The 18425-nt window shown below is 32.4% G+C and overlaps 2 protein-coding genes across 2 annotated transcripts in view; both read left to right on the top strand.

The window, feature by feature from the left end:
- The first annotated feature begins 7032 nt into the window (after nucleotides 1–7032).
- The window catches only part of LOC113512933 (open rectifier potassium channel protein 1), a 34995-nt gene continuing 23602 nt past the window's right edge, over nucleotides 7033–18425 (top strand). Inside the window, exon 1 of the mRNA XM_026896898.3 lies at nucleotides 7033–7702. Within this exon, the coding sequence (XP_026752699.2) occupies nucleotides 7558–7702 (145 nt within the window). The 5' untranslated portion in view covers nucleotides 7033–7557. The remainder of the gene's footprint in view (nucleotides 7703–18425) is intronic.
- LOC128200551 (uncharacterized) lies at nucleotides 15895–17107 on the top strand. Its single transcript, XM_052894353.1, has one exon. It carries the CDS (start codon nucleotides 16518–16520, stop codon nucleotides 17040–17042), a length of 525 nt encoding a protein of 174 aa, XP_052750313.1. The 5' UTR covers nucleotides 15895–16517; the 3' UTR covers nucleotides 17043–17107.

Below are 18425 nucleotides of genomic sequence, written 5' to 3'. Positions count from 1 at the left end.
CAGTTCATCTATGCGCTCCGTAAGTTTGTGCCCGAAGTCCGGCTGGAACAGACGTACACCTGTCCCAGCAAAGGCCTCTTTTACGGAGCGCATAATTCTCGGGCGTGTGTTGCCCTCCCTGAAGCAGAGCAGTCTACCAATGAGGACTCTGGCCTGGGCGATCCGTCGTTCAATCCTTCTTTTCCAGGCTGGTTTCATATTATCCCTTTGGATATTACGTCCAGCCCGGGGCATTTTTGCGCCGGTATATCGGCATACTGCCAACGCAGCGCCAAACAGGATTGAACTCGTCTCTCCCAGGTCACCGCTGCCCTCAAGGTACTGAGGCAGCAGTCCATTTGTGGCCTCAATGGCATCCCGCGTCGCCACATTTAGATATATCCGGGGAAGCTTCGGTCTCTCTTCGAGGGGAGTTCTTCGGATCTCTAAAATCGCCTCGTCTAGTATGCTCCTCATATGCTCTATATCCTGGGAAGTTGTTCCGTCCGCATCCGCTTCTGAAAGCGTTTCGGCAACCACCTCTACGCTAGGTAGCACGTCTGAGATGGGTTGCTCTACGGTCGCGGAGTTTGCTTCTGGAACAACTTCACTTCGCAATCGTTCGAGTTCGGTCGCGCTAAACATACCAGAGCGCTGTATGTACCGAACTCTGTCGGCTAGGTTCTGTTCCGAGACGGTTATTATTATTATTATTATTATTATTATTAGCACTGGCCAAAGAACTCTTTCTTATCAGTCGTGCGATAGTTACGTCTAGAGAGAGCGTACTTCTCAAATTGTAAGATAATCTTTTAAATGGGCTTTGAACCACTGCGTGGTTCTTACACTGTGGTATTAATAAAGGGGAACTCAACATTTTTTTGATGTTATTTGATTTATATTTTTTTAGAAATTTAAAATTTAAAAAATTGTTAAAAAATCGACTTCATCCAATGTAGTATTTATGAGAGCAGTTATCTACAACTGACTACTACCTAATACATCAAATATCTAAGTTAAAACAACAATTATAAAAAAAAGCTATTAAGATTATTTTAATATCATGTCTAAATTTGAAGCCTCCGTTATCATTTACGTTTCACACTATTTTATCTTATACTTAATCTGAATTAGTTATTTTTATATATATAATAAAATTAATTTAAACAGAATTAACTGACTTAAGTATTTATAGTATAAAACATTATCTGAACATATATATATGTGTAGCATATATATTATAATTTTCCTCAATTAGTCTGTATTTCTTCAGTGCCTACATATATATTATGCTATATCTTCATCAATTCAATTGAACCGACTTTGATAACTCTTTTTTTATTGTAATGTTGATTCTAAGAGATTTCAAACTTATAAATATTCAGTGCTTCTTATTTTAATTTAAATGAATCCTCTTTTCGAGCTAATATTTTTCTAGATATTTACAGAGTTAAAAATAGAAGTTAAAATTTATAAAAAAAACAAAAAAAAAAATTAATGTAAAAAAGATGTTTCGTAAAGAAATAGGAGTCAAATGAATAAAAAAAAACTTTCCGTACAAGAATACCACAGTGTAGGAAATAACCAGTGATGCTCACATACCTAGAGCTACTGACTTGATAGTTGGACTGTTTTAGTTTTAAGAATTTCAAATTTTATTATATTTCGATCCATATTTCTTTTATTTAGAGAATAGCGTTCAATAAATATTCCTAGTAAAACGTTGCTTTAACTATATACTCATAACTTCGATTTAACTTTGTATTATGTACATAAAACGCTTAAATATGTAACTTATTACAATGAATTAGGTGTCAATAGGTCTTCCATTACATGTATGATACAGTGGACATTACACACTGCAAGTATGTAACGTCATAAAATATACAGCAGGCTGTTTAAGGTCAAATTATTAATATGTTGGTATTTTAAACAATTTACGTCACAAGTAACTCACGTCCGTTATTTAAGGGAAAAATGAATTGTAACTAAAAACACACTCATATGTAATGACCCACACTTCTAATACTAGTTAGGTACGTTTTGTAATATGCCTTTACTTACGTTAAACGTTTACAGTACCTGCTACTTTGTATCTTATTACCATATCAGCCGTTAATTGCCCATTACTGAATATAGGCCTCCCTCTATTGGGAGGTTTTGGCAGTAGTTGCCATGCTTGCCAGACGGGTTTGCAACCGCAGTTACGCTTTGGAGATGTTTTAAGAGAACTCGACCATTAAGTTCCCTTAATCGCTTCTTATAACACCCACATTATAAACAAAGAAAAGTTGCAGCCGTTTTGAAGTTATCCTCAACATACATTCGACAATTGATTTTTATTTATATAAATAAAAATATAAGGATAGGGGCATTGCCTAAAAAAAATACGAGCAAATTTTAATTATTTTAACAATCATCTTTATACCTATAAACTATTTTAACTGTTCTATACAACATAATGAAAAGATTTTGAAATTTTTCATTATGTTGTATTGATTTGAAATTTTTATGGTAATTTCAAGAAATTTTGAAATTTCTTGAAATTACATAAAATAATACCACAGAAAAACTCTTCAAGTGAAATTAATATGAAATCGAAACATCGAATTAATTACCCGATTTGTGGTTGGTATTACTATTGAACGTCTTTCTCTAAATATCTTCTTTCTTTTTTGTCTCTTCCTTCCTTCTTTCTTTTCTTTGCAATATTTTCGTAATAAATATAAATAATTTAATTAAATATCTCCACTTATTATGATTATTACATAGCCAATGTTGTGTTCATCTTTAACTGGTGTACATATATTATCATGTTTATATTAAATATATTTATATTGTAAAAAGCTATTTATAATATTGTCCATGTGAGGGGGAAAGGGATTGTTAGTAACAGAGACTGAGAACCCCATTGCTAGCAATATACCCAACCAGGTCGACCTCTTCGCGGTTCTCCCTGGAAACTATCATGATTAATTCCTGATGAATTTATCATGATGGGCTAACTGACCTGTTTTCATTCTCATCTATCACCCTTCACCGGTGCTCCGCCAGCGTATCCCGTTAGCGCAGGTTACCATACCATTTTCACCCATAAAAAAAAAAACTGTCGATATACCAATAAATAAATAAATGTCAGCGGACAATTTTCTAGTTAAGTCAATTATTCATTTAAGCTCTATTGAAGCAGACTTCACTAAATGAAGAAGAATAAAGACAACAAAAGGCATGTTTCGGATGTCAAGGTTACTACCAAACATCCGTGCTCAGTCCACCGGCTCTGAATAAGTGCTCGATACAAACTAATATTTTTAATGATAGTTTCCCTGTGCTAAATAAAATTTAAACTACTGAAGATGAGAGAAAATTTATTTATTATTTATTATTGTTGTTTAGATTTCTGTTTTGCACTACTGCTGCCCACTCACTACTTCCTATGCCACTGTGCTAGGTTGTCTGCAAGAGATCTCTTTTAGGGATAAGTTCACCTTTGCTTACAATGTTTCTAATTGTTATTATTACTGTATATTTATTTCAATAAAGAATATTTTAAAGAAAATATATTTATTTATTAGTTTTAACTCTTCTTTATCTTGGTAACAAAAATAAGTTGGTTGAGCGGGATAAGAAGTAGGTATTTTAATTATTCTTCTCTCTTATGTGTCTCTCTGAAGGAACAAGGTCCAATCTGTGAAGCGGCTTTTTTCTAAAAGAATCGATATCTAGCATATAAGTAGAAAAACAAAAAAAAAGCGAATATAAGGTATTACTTGATGACTTTCGTGATGCAGGCAAGCGCGTAGCTTTGCGTAATGCAGTCCTGAGGTCAACGGTCGAACCAATTTAGTAAAGTTACACTTTTAAATTAACTCAGGTTAATTTTCGCTATCTGGTTACTTATTATACAAGGCATCGTAGATTGAAGACATAATCAGTATGATTGGGAGCATTTATTTATGAATGATAATTTTCTACCTGCGATCTGATGTGAGATTTCTATCTATATATGCTGGCCAAGTACCAATGAAAGATGATGAGTGAGAATGAAGTCAAGTCAGTTGGCTTATCGTGACTTATTCTCTAAGAACTAACCTCTTCGATTTATAGAGGACACTATATGAGAGGAGAGTCAAATAGTTTGTAATGGATAAACTCAAAAAAAAACAACAAGAAGTTATTTAAAAAAAATTAAAGATCCCTAGGAAAAAAAAAAACAATAATATCACATTAATATATACATCAAAATATAAAAAAAAAATATTAAAACTATTTTATGATTATTATTATTTTAGCCGTTAACTGTCCACTGTTGAACATTAGTCTTCCCTATAAGGAGAGTTTTGCCAGTAGTTGCCACGCTTGGCAGGCGGGTAGGCAACCGCATTTAGGGTTTTACAGATGTTTTAAGAGGGACACTGCTGGCCATCCCTCTACCATATGCTCCCTTAGTCAGCTCTTGCGACACCCACGAGAAAGGAAAACTATAAGTAATATAAAATACAACGATACCGGGGAGGATTTATATTTAATAGGAAGAAGGAGAGGAATTAAAGAGTCTTATATTTGTTATTGCGAAATTTCTTCTTTAAATGCAAAGAATATGCCTTATAAGTAGGCTAGATTAGATCCTGTAAATATCTCCTTGTCTTTTAATTGGCCTTGTCCTTTAATTCATGCTGCATGTATGTAGTACCTATATATAATTATAAATTAATTTATTACGTGTTATAATAATTGATTCGTTTGAATAAATAATAATGGTATATAAATTCTTCTTATCTGATCGGAATTTGTTATATGACAATATAAAGTGGTCGTACATCGCTTCGAGTACTTAAAGTAATAATAAGTACATAAGAGTTGTGTTTTTAATATTTAAAGGAAATCGTTATCATTTCTCAACTAACAACTCACTGTTGTTGAATAATCACAATTAAATCATTAAAATAAATAGAAGCTTTGTCACTTTGTCTGTTTTGACAATTCGACTCTTGTCAAATTATTCCTTCTTAGGGTTTGACACACAAATTAAAACGATGTTTTTGTCATTTGACTTTTTTTTTAAAGTTAATATATATAATTATATATATATATATATATATATATATATATATATATATATATATATATATATATATATATATATATATATATATATATATATATATATATATATATATATATATATATATATATATAATTATATACGAAATTATATACCTATTATTTAATCACTAACTTGATAATGATACTTAGTACTTAATTATTCTAAAGACCAAGAAGAGATTGTATTGGCAATGAACTCGACTTTTCTCTTTATCATCTCCTAGCGACTCGTCCTAGCAACGCACAGTTTTTTTTTTAATAATATTTTATTAAAAAAAAAAACTGTGCGTAGCTAGGACGTTATTAGTTGATACTGTAGCTTTGTATAGGCAAAGGAATTTTTAAAACCAGCTTAATATTTTTCTACTTTATCCATTACAAATATAAAATCAAATCTTTCCTCTTTATAGTACGTATTAATTTAGAATTATTGTCAGCATTCTTTCAAGCTAGCTTACATCACATCATACACACATATGCTCAAAGTTCGCTAATAATTTTCTGATGGTACTACTTTCTTATATTACATTGTTTTGACAATAAAATTTATAAAAATTATACAACCCCATGTGCCGTCAAAATATTGTCATTGCGATATAATAATGAGACTCAAATAATAAAATGTTTGCCGAGCTGTTAATAATTGTCCAAATACAATAAAAATATGCATAATCCTTGTTGTTCTGTGAAAAGTCCATAAACTTACTAAATACTTAGTTAGTAACAGAAATGGCATTCCATAGACTAATTCAGTGCAGATTACAAAAACAAACGTAGGCTATAAAATAACACTATATGTTTAGGTAATGAGTAAGTTATGACAATCGTACAGTACATTTATATTGCAAAACTATAAAACCTAAGGTACGTAATGATAGATGAAGAAAGATAAGCAAGTTGAAGTGGCAATGGGTTGGTTACATAACTCAGAGAGCCGACAACCGATGGGGAAGAAAGGTTCTTAAGTGGCGACCCCGTAGGGCCAATCGCAGTGTAGGACGACCCCCCACTAGATGGAGTGACGACCTCAAATGCATTGCAGGGAGTCAGTGGATGCCGGTGGCTTAAGACCGTTCCTTATGGCAGTCTACGAAGAAGGTCTATGTCCAGCAGTGGACGGATAATGGCTGAAATGATGATGATGATGGTACGTAAGGTAGGTATTTAAAGTGGTACAGTTACCACTTTTCATCAGCTTGATTACTATTCTAAGATGTATAATAAATCTTATGTACAAAAATTTTAATTTTATAAATATTTTAATATATCCTTTATTAACTTCTTACTGGTTCTTATTGAGTGCCGACCCAAAAACTTAAAAGTTATTAAAACCAATCCAAACCAAACTGTTTAATTTGAACTACATAATATAATTATGCTGCTATATTTAAAATTTGGAATAATATTTCTTTAATTTAATTAAGGGTTTTATTTTAGATTCCATTAAGTTCACCAACACACTTTACCACAATAACATCAGATTAATTTTAAGTTTACCTTTAGGGTGCTCTGATTTTGATAAATATAAAATCAGTTTTTTGCTTTTTTACTATTTTCCCTTTTACCAAAGATACCTGATTAGTAACCTTAAAAAAGGCATAATATAATTGGCATTTAATAAAATTTATATATTTTTGTCATATAAACATCAAAATATTAATAGCTATTCATAATACATACTCCATAATACCGGTTTATAATACTTTTTAGCCGGTAACATGATAAGAAAATTCGTCACGTCCAACTATCTCTACGTCGAATAACAAAGTAATGCCAATATACAGCATTTGCGTCAAACCATAATGTTCTCCATCGAAAAGAAACACGAAAATGATGTAACGAGAAACGTTCATTATCAAAAGTGGAATCTTCGCTAATCCCACGTCGTAAACTCGAATCTTTCTCTTAGCTAGCGCTAATGGTGCGCCAGTCGACTCGCTCACACTCACTATGTTGGCAATAACCTTACATATTATCCTTTGCGATGAGTTAATGCGTGTCTGTCAAATATTTAGAGCTTGCCGTATAAAAAAAGGACGTTGCGACGGCCGGCCAGCGTTTCAAAGGCGCACGCGCAGGGAAAATCATTCGATCGCATCGACCGCTGGGGCCGAACGACTAATCGGGAAGTTTAGCGACCGTTTTTCTTCAATTATTTTTTTAAGACGCCACCTCTATTGTTCCCACTTTAGTGGCAGTGTGTTCGAAAATTTTCACTGGAACTATGAAATAATGTGCGTTGAAAAATTTACATCGAACGGTCACCGTTTGTGTTCCGACCGTTTTACGGACACTCTAAAAGTTCTCAGGTTCTTAATGCTACAATTGGTTGTGCCGAATTGGACGATATTATGGATATCGAAACTTTTGTGATGAGTGTTAATTTTTTTTTATGACAAGAATTATCAAGGCGTAGACTGGACGGTAGTAAATTATTTTTGTAAGCAGTGTATACGGAGATATCTAAGCAAGATGATGTCCAAGAAGCAATTCACGTGTATGCTGACGCTGCATTTAGTTTACCTTCTGGTTGGAGCTAGTATATTTTACCATATAGAGAGTCCTTTAGAAGCACAACAAAGGGCTGAAGACAAACTGGAAAGACTTGAAATTCAAAGTAAGTTACTTAATCGTATATATAAGTGCATATATAAATAGTGTACTCACTCTTAAGGACAGATGCTATAAAGATTATTGGTGTAATATTTTTAATTGAAACTATATATATATATATATACCTGACTAATATCAGACTAATCTCATTATATCTTATTTCTAACTATTATAGATTTCATTGTTGATATTTTGACACTCTACACTTTTAAAGAAGAGCTCTTTCTTTATTACTAAAATGGAAAATTTGTCTCCAATTATATATAGTAAACAATGTTTAAATTTACTTAATAGTTTGTAATTTAAATTTATACAAATAAATTAAAATTCAATATAACCTATAGAGCACCAATTTGTAAAAATAAATATAAAATATTATTGTAACTTTCAACATAACAAATATATAAATAAAACTTAAAAAAAGGTATTAATAACATTTTTTTATATAAAATTTTAGTTCTTTAAAAAAATAAATAAATATACTCAAACTAAATTTTATTAATTATCATAAATTGTTATTTTCACTGATTGTGGACTAGTATTCCAATAGTGCATAAGAAATGCGCAAAAATTAGAACCGAATTGATCGATACATTAGAAAATGACTTGTTTTTACAATTAAACAAATATTACAATCCGTATATATAAAATTTGTAGTTACATTTATAATTTTCATTAAGTAGTCCATCATCTCATTTATCGTAATAAATCTGAAATAATATTATAAAGAGGAAAGACTTGATTTTTTGTTTGTTTATTTGTAATGGGCGAGTAACATCGGATGTAATTTATTTTAGAAAAAACTGCGAAGCCAGGGCAAGTCGTTAGTCGTATTAAAGACGTTACTTCACATTGTATTGGCATACATTTAGCAAATACTGCCCCTTAAGGCCGAACAGCCTTGTAATCAGATAAGTGAATAAATGCAGTGTACAACCACACCTCGGACACTTCATACAAAAACGCCATGATCCACGCTTGTCACAACTACAGAAACAAATAACGTCTGTACGTGTGACAATGTGTGCGTATGTAGTTAGGGTTTACGCGGGGAAATAGCGCACGCTTTGATATATTGTACCATAATACAAAAGTAGAGTCGACTAAAGACATCCATTACAGTATTGGCACTAACGCGTATTTGAGAGGGGGTGAGGTAAGACCGCATAGGGTGGCAGGGGGTATCTATACTGTACTTAAGTACTATTAGTTATACTGTGGTACAACTGAACTATGCAGGCACATTTGCTAATATTTACTGTGACTATCTATCGGTCCACTTACCGTAAACAGCTGCATTCTAGATATATCTATGACGACTCTATGTATGTAGTTTGTTATCGAAAACATAGATCTATCTATATACAGATATATCTCACCAGAGGGACACACACTTGCACACCTTTCGTGTTTCTACCGTGAAGCAATTGTGTTTGCATGGCTGTGTTTCGGTTTGAAGGGTGGGATATAGCAGTGAATTTACAGGGTACAGAGGAATAACACCTGGGTCCTCAGGAATAGCAACGCATGGGGGGTATCATTGGCGAAACAGTATACTCTGCTGTCTCCATGATACTGCTCATGTTTATAGGCGACGGTTACCACTTTCCATCAGGTGGGCCGTCAGCTTCTTTGCCATTCTAAGTTACATAAAAAAATCGATCACTGTAAACTGCGAGTGATTGATAATCGTAAACCTACTTAATAATTAACTTACTAATCGTACTTTTATTAGATTTAAAATATTGAGACAGATTTTGATAAACTATAAATGTAATGATATAATAACATGTCCAATATAATAACTATGAGGGAGGCCTATGTTCAGCAGTGGACAGATAACGGCTGACATGATGTTGATGATGATAACATGTAAGCCTCCTCATATTATTTTTTCCAAAATATCTCTCATGTAAAAAAATCCCATGTAGTTGCAATTACCGTATTTTTTTTTGATGGGTGAAAATAGTATGGTAACCCCGCCTGCGCTAACGAGATACGCTGGCGGAACACCAGTGAAGGGTGATAGATGAGAATGAAAACAGGCCAATTAGCCCATCATGATGAATTCATCAGGAATTAACCATGATAATTTCCAGGGGGAACCGCGAGAAGATCGACCTTTGGGGGTTTATTGGTTGGGTATATTGCTAGCAATAGGATTCTCAGTCTCCATTACTAACAATCCCTTCCCCCCCCCCCCTTAACAATTACCGTTTTAGCTAACTAATAAAAAAAATGTAATTATAAAAATAAATTAATAATAACTTTTTTTTTATTATTAAAAAAAAATACCAACAATAACTACTGTTGCAGGATAAAGGAAGTAGAAAAAAATCATAAAAACAATAGTATGACTACTTTACATAATAAATTACCCGCTTAATACGAATAAACATAGTTATATACTTATTAATGCAAATTATATTGCTCGGGTGTTATGAAAAGTGGAGAAGAAAATAAGGTTACAATTGTATTACTATAACTACATATACCATAACTATACCGTCCAACAGTTGATTATTAAATCGTCCTTTTAATACAAAATTCAATGTGTTAAAAATTTAAGATTATGTTTTAAAAAGAACGAAACCTACTTTAATTATAGCAAAACCACTTATTTTGACTACTTATTTTGAAAACTATACCACTTATTCGATTTTGATAAAATTTCTATGATACTAATCTGTAAGTATATCCTTTCAGATAAAAAAAAAAAGATTTTTGAAATCAGTTTATAATCGATGGAAATAGGAGACAACAAATATAAAAAATACAAGCGACTAGACAATCTCTTTTTTATTGAATTTAGTTGAAAATATATTTAAAATCAATTATATATTTTTTCCAAACTCTGATTCTATAGAATAGACTAACGACTTCGTTTTTTTGAAGGAATACACTTTGTAATAAGAAAAATAATTAGTGACACATTTATCTTACTTTAGTGTCCTTTTGCATTTCAATGTATTACTAGTTTAAAATTGTGTTCTACACAAAAAACCTACTTCAATAATGACATAACTTGTTATTTTGACTTTAAAACTAAACCACAACCGATTTTGATAAAATTTCTACGGGAGCAATCTTTAAGTATATCCTTTGAGATATATATATGTAGGTATATTGTATGTATATGTGTATGTGTGTGTAAGTATATGCATAGATGTAGATATACATTTATGTATATATATATATATATATATATATATATATATATATATATATATATATATATATATATATATATTTGTATGATAAAATATATAGTAATTAATTTAATTTTGTCTGTTTAAAAATTGTACACTGCTGTATCCGCTGACATTGATGCTCCTTTCCACTTTGGGTTTGCTGGAAGAAAACTCTATCAGAGTTAAGCTCGCCTTTGTACTTTTGTTTACCTCTGTCATATTTTTATAACTAATGTGTACAATAAAGTATTAAATAAAATTAAATAAAATAAAAAAAAAAATTTGAAATACGAGTAGGCTTATAATCGGCGGAGTTATGAGGCATTTGGTTAAAAATTTGAGACAAATCAATTATATATTTTACTGAATTCTGATTCTATAGGCCAATGACTTCGTTTTTTTGAAGGAATACGATTTGTTTAGTCACTACAATCTAATTTGTTATTTATGGTAACTAATTTAAAGAAGACATTAACTCACATTTCACGGTCAAATTACTTGCAATTATTAAATAGAATTAAATAGAAATACCTACATTTACTACTACGCCTCTTTTAACTTAAATAAATTTAGTTTAATATATCAGGGCATAAATATGCCCTAACACGTTCTAAACCAGAGGGAGACTTTGTATAAAAGTCGATTGCTTGGGTACCTCTGTCCCATTCGTGTTTCAACCGTGAAGCAGTTGTGTTTACATGGCTGTGTTTTGGTTCGAAGGGTGGGATATGGCGTGAATTTACAGGGTACAAAGGAATAACACCTGAGTCCTCAGGAATGGCAACGCATGAGGGGTATCATGGGTGAAACAGTATACTCTGTTATGTCTATGGTACTGCTCATGTCTATAGGCGACGGTTACCACTTTCCATCAGGTGGGCCGTCAGCTTGTTTGCCATTCTAAGTTGTATAAAAAAAAACTTCAAATATATTTTTTAATGGGTGAGAATGGAATGGTAACCGGTAGGGTTACAATATTGGTATACACAAGTGAGGCACGAGTGAGAGATGATAGAGGGGGAAGAGAGCAGGTCAGTTGGCTCATTGTGATGAATTTCACGAGAATTAACCACGATCGTTACTAGAGAGAACCGCGTAGAGGTCGACCTAATTGAGTATATTGCTATTTTTTCCAGCCGTTAACTGTCCACTGCTGGACAGAAGCCTTCCCCATAAAGGGAGTTTTGCCAGTAATTGCCACGTTTGCCAAACAGGTTGGCAACCGTAGTTACGTTTTTAGTGATCTTTTAAGAGGGACGCTACTGCCCGTCTCTCTACCATTAAGTTTCCTTAGTCGCCTCTTACGACACCCACGGACGTTGGACACAAAGAAGAGGTGACCCATCCTATGCTAGGACCACACGCCAGTCAAGTCATATAAAAATTAGCAATATTGGCTACGTATGAAACCATATGTAGGGTTTTTTTTCTCCCCACAATTGGGGAAACAGTTATGATGAATTAGGGGGTTTAGTCCTTATGAGTCAGAGAGGCGACTCACAATGGGAGACTTGTTTGTAAAGGCCTAAAACGCAAAACAGTTATTGGTATTCATAATATACTCTATGGGTCATCGAGTACGTGTCAAGAATAGCGTATGTATGTAGTAGAGATGAGATATAAGACCACAATGATGCTAGCAGGTTTTTAAGGTACTAAACTTCTGTAGGTAACTAATGCAGAGGTTCCCAAAGTTGTGTGAGTAGGACCCCCATTTTAGAACATGGTACCTTGTAAAGAAATTGTGTTTGATTACCAATAAACAAAACGTACAAATTACATTAGTTGATAATCTTACTTTCTTCTTTTAAATGTGTTTAAATTACAATAACTCAAGTTAAATGATATTTTCTATTATTTGTTTTACTTTAACTTTCCTTTTACCTTTCTATTTTTTAAATATTTTACGAATAAGCAATGTTTTGTTTAATTCTTATTATGTATAGGATATTAATTTTAGTGAACGATTCCTAAATATGGCAAAACAAGTCTTGAGTTTCACTTAATTCAAATGTATTTAAATACACAACTGTGATTAAATCTTAACCATCCGAATATATTTACAAATTTTCACATCCTATTTATAGGATAAAGGTGTAATATGTAAAATAATTAACAAATATGGATACAAGTATAAAATCGAAACTTAGAACCAGTAATTCTATGTAAAATTAAAATAAATAAATTCAAATATCTTAAAGAAATCTCTCAATGTAAATCGAATAGTTTAAAATCGAATGGTAGATTCGATTTCAAGACACATACAGGATGCAACTAGTTGTAATATTGACCTGATTATCAGACTATTAGTTACAAATGGCTCTTTCTATTGCACGCTACATTTACCTCGTATCCTATAAATATCTCTATCTACCTATTGCACGTACAATTTTCCGTAAGAATCGATAGAAAAAATCTTGAAACAATGATCTTCAAACAATTGAGATATATAAGTGATTCACAGCGTACACTTGATTGCAAATATCTGTTTTACATGTAATATATAGTGGATGGATATAAATCTGTGGCATTTTATCATGTTTAATATTTGAGTTATATTCACTGCAAGCTAGATATAATATTTTAATTCGATTAATACCTCAATTCAGAGTTTCTCAAACTTTTTTGAAAGGGGCCCATTGTGAAATATTAAATGGAGCCCATAAAAAAAACTTGATTTTATGTTTATTCTCTAGTAAATTTATTTATTTTGTCAGACTTGGTTTTTGGTTGGTTGGTGAGACAATTTATTCAGCGATATACATAAGGATGTACTCAATTCGCTTTTAATTTTATATGCTGAGCCATATTTGATAATCGTCTTGTCATACAATGGATTTACTCCCGTAATGTGTCACAATTGAGGTAGATAATTATATATATTTTTGAAGCAAAATTTAACGTCTTTTTAGGGTTCCGTTTTCGTTTTGATATCTACCAACCACAATATGGAATGCAATAAGAAATAAATAAATTATTTTACTTTCAAACAGTTTAGAAATCTCATTTGAAAATACATTGTAAGAAATAAAACGTCGAGAAAACAGACTGTTTGCTAATGATATATAAACAAAACAGATCGTTACAGTGCATAATAAAATCTCACATGTTTGTAACAGTTTGATCTTACTCACTGAGTACATGTTTTTATAAACATTTTTTTTTATTTCAATATTAATTTTATTATATTTTGGACGTTGCCCGATAAATTATCTTTCTTAGAATGAAATACGTTTCAATTCGGTGATACTTTTTAACATGCCATGATAAATATTACCTGTTAGGCTCCTTAGTGGGGATACTAATATAAATAACTTAGTAAATACATAATTCTATAATTAGTTATGATTTATATATTTATTAATTTAATATATACTATGTTTAGTTATTTATATATATTACATATGTATTATATATAATTTATGTGTGTATATTTTTTGTAAGTATATTCTTCTATATGTTTGTATGTTTATTTATCATAAATTGTTATCTTTCAAAATATTTATTTAACTTACAATTTTTTTTTAAATCTATGCACCGTCATTTACTCTCTCTGTTAGCGTAATGGTTGTCTGGTAGTGAATGCCAGCAGGCATTAAGTCTGTCCTGTAGACATATTTTAATGTGTACAAAAGTATAAATAAATAACTTGTACCTACTAATAGATGCCATAACTTATGTTCTGATTATTGATCTTATAGAATATGCACTTATTATATTATAATAAGGAGAGCAGGGGGAAAGGGATTGTTAACAATGGGGTTTGACAGCCCCATTGCTAGCATTATGCCTTATTAGGTTGACCTCCACGTGGTTTCCCCTGGAAACCATCGTTAACAATTCTTGTTGAATTAGTCACGATGGGCTAACTGACCTGCTTCATTCTCACCTATCATTCTTCACTGGTGCCCCGCCGGTGTATACCGATAGCGCGGGTGGGGTTACCATTCCATTATCATCCATTGTAAAAAAAAATAAGGAAAGCAATGAAAAACATCACAAAATATACGATACAGTCGACGATGTTAAAATTCGGGTCACCTAAGAGTTCGCAAACTTATTTTGTAAATTCCGAATCTCTTATCCAGTCTTATCATTATCACCAATTAACATCTCACTACTTGTTATTTATCACTTCCATAAAAGGAAATTTTTTTTCTTTTCAAAAGACTTAAAAAAAGAAATTCGGTTGTAATTTTTTATGTCGTTACCTCACAACTAGGATATTCATGAATTGTCTTGGAAAATTATTATTTTTTTTATCTAAAAGGATATACTTTCAACGTGGTCCCGTTGTAATTATATCAAAATGTGTTTAGTAATTTTTAAATAACAATAGATGGCTTTTTCATGACTGAAATACGTGTGTTTTAGGGAACAAACTCTTAAATTATCATATACTTATTCATTATGGTTTATTTACTTCGTCGCCTCTTATAAAATCCTTCAGATGAAAACGCGACACAATTATTGTATTACTACCTTTAACCTGCTACTTCGTCTATGTATCCCGGGTTTATTCATTCATCAGGATAAAAAAAAATAGCTTATATCTTTCTTCATCCCATGTAGTATTTGTATACTAAATTTCATAGTGATTGGTTAAGCCGTTCAAGCGCTATGAAGTGACAAACAAACGAACTCACTTTCACATTAATAATACTAACCCTTCTTTGCATACTGGTGGAAATTTCCATCATAACATTGAATGCCCACAAATTATATAGAAGAACAAGTTCACTTTAAGTTGATCGTGTCTAGATACCTTTTTAATGTCCATTGGAGAAAAAAAACATAGCTGTCTAATTTATTTTTTAACCATTTGCTCTTTAATTTTAAACATGAATTACGTCACCTTGATTTATTTCACCAATAAAAAAAATCATGCAAAGAAGGGTTAATAAGGATTATTGGGGGGAAATAGGATTGTTAGTAATGGAGACTAAGAATCCCATTGCTAGCAATATACCCAACCAGGTCGACCTCCTCGCGGTTTCCCCTTAACCCTTAATTTGATTTTGTTCACTGTGAGAAACATATGAGAAAAAAAATGATTTCGTTATATTTTTACACCAAATTCGTATTTTTTGTAATATTATCATACCGTATATAATATTTTTTAATAGTAAAAAAATAGTCTACGCACCTGGCAACACTTTTACTTGTCATTGTCAAAGCAAAATGTCGGCGCCTCGCAGGTCGTCTATGTTCCGCAAGGTAAATATAAAGATTTTACTTGATTTTCTATTGTTTCAAGTATTTTAATGCTTTCACTAACTTATCTAGACTATTTGTTATATTTTGGTCTGTGAATTATGTGCCTTTATGTGAATCCTCAAGTTTTATGACCCGCCAAAAGCTTATGTTTATTGTGATGAACATTGCCAAATAACCTATAAAGTACCTACAATTTGTTATGTTCATCACCGTAAACGATGCCAAATACCTAATGATAAATTAATCCAAAATAGTTATGTCTTTTTTTTAACATTTTGACGTTATGGGTTTTATTTTGCTTATTTCGGTATTTTCTGTTGCCAACAGCATACTTTGCATGGACGCACGGCAAAAATATTGGCGCTTGTGCCTATACAGCATGCTCCCTCAGATACCAGTGATAGGTCCGACATGGACAATGAATTGGCAGATCTGCATACTCCAAGTTTAGCTTCATCATCATCACCATCTCTAGATTCATCTTTAGAGCGAATGCATATTTTAAGCAGTCCTGAACCTGATGCTGAAGATCATGACACTGGGGACGATCCACCTGAATTTGATTTTACAGAAACATCATTGCAATTGACTCCAGTTATACGTCAAATTTGCCCAGCTACGCCGACTAGAGAACCGAACTACGAGAACATACCTTCCTTATCTTCTATACCATCTCTTCCGTCTGAAGCCCCTTTATCAACTCCTGAAAGTGCTACCAGGAAAACTCGAGCCCAAAGGCACATTACTCCAGTGCTGGCTAAAAGACGAAAGAAAGTTCCGAAATTTGTATTAACCTATAAATGGAAAAAAAACGTCACCTTCCGTCACCAAGCTACAATTGAAGAAAACCAAGACCATAATATAATGAATGCCTCTTTCCTGCCCACTGCAGATTCCCTAGAATATTTAAATTTTTTTTTTCTTCAGACATTGTGACCGATATTACCGTACAGTCAAATCTATATTCTGTTCAAAAAACTGGCAAATCTATTCAAGTGACAGAAAACGAAATGCGTGATTTTATAGCTATCCATACTCGTATACTTATGGGTATTGTCTCAATGCCTAGTTACCTAGACTATTGGAGCAGTAGATTCCGGTATGCTCCGATAGCAGATCTAATGAGTTTAAAACGCTATCAACAGATTCGTAGATTTCTACACTTTGCTGATAATAGCTTAGAAGATACTGATAGATATTACAAAGTAAGACCAATAGCAGAAAAAATAAGAAAAAACTGTTTGCTGCAAGAAAATGAAAACAAATTTAGTATAGATGAGATGATGATTGTTTATAAAGGAAGAAAGGCAGGCAACAGAAAGCAGTACATGAAAGATAAACCCAACAAGTGGGGATTCAAAAATTACGTGCGAGCTGGAGTAAGTGGCATGATTTATGACTTTATCCTATATGGAGGAGAAGATACATTCCGTTTTCATAAATTCACTGAACAAGAAATTTCAATTGGGTTTGGGGCACAAATTGTAATAGCTCTGTGTCAATCTATTCAAAGAAAGCCAGCCACCATATTTTGTGACAATTTTTTTTCATCGCCTGAGTTATTTTATATTTTAAAAGAAAATTATGGCGTATTTGGTTTAGGTACAATTCGTAACAATAGAACCAGGGGAGCTGGATCTATTTTGCCTAGTGAAAAGGCAATGAAAAAGAAAAAGAGAGGAGCTTATTCACAGGTCGTATGTGACAAAACCAAGCTGGCTCTCGTTCGCTGGAACGACAATAAGCCTGTCACCCTGATAAGCTCATTTGTTGGATGCACACCTGTGCATAAAATAAAGAGATATTGTAAGGTAGAAAAGCGAAAGTTAGATGTTGACTGTCCTCAAATAGTAAGGGAGTACAATAAACATATGGGGGGTGTAGACCTGGGTGATATGTTAGTATCTTTTTATAAAATACCATTCAAGTCTAGAAGATGGTATATAGGTATATTTTGCCAGTTGTTAGATATAAGTATAAATAATTCATGGATTTTATATAAAAAAAATACTAACGATAGAAAAAAATGTCTTTGAAAATATTTCGGCAAGATCTATATCTAAATTTAACAAAAAAGAACCGGTCTGTACGTTCTCACTCTATCGTTGAAAATTCAACAATAAAGAACCCTAAGTTACCCAGGCCCATTAGCCCCATACGTTTCGACAATATTTGCCACTTTCCTAATACAAAAGAAGACATGGGGAGGTGCAAATATTGCCTAAAAAATACTACTGTGTACTGCATGAAATGTAATATAAGACTCTGTTTTGTTACCGGAAAAAAATCTCGTAATTGTTTTCTCAATTTTCATACAAA

This window comes from Galleria mellonella, unplaced genomic scaffold (assembly GCF_026898425.1).
Source record: "Galleria mellonella isolate WM207_F2 unplaced genomic scaffold, CSIRO_AGI_GalMel_v1 utg21, whole genome shotgun sequence".
In the NCBI taxonomy this organism is placed as follows: Eukaryota; Metazoa; Arthropoda; class Insecta; order Lepidoptera; family Pyralidae; genus Galleria; species Galleria mellonella.
The sequence above is the reverse complement of the archived record's forward strand: the minus strand, read 5'-3'. Positions and strand labels throughout refer to the sequence as shown.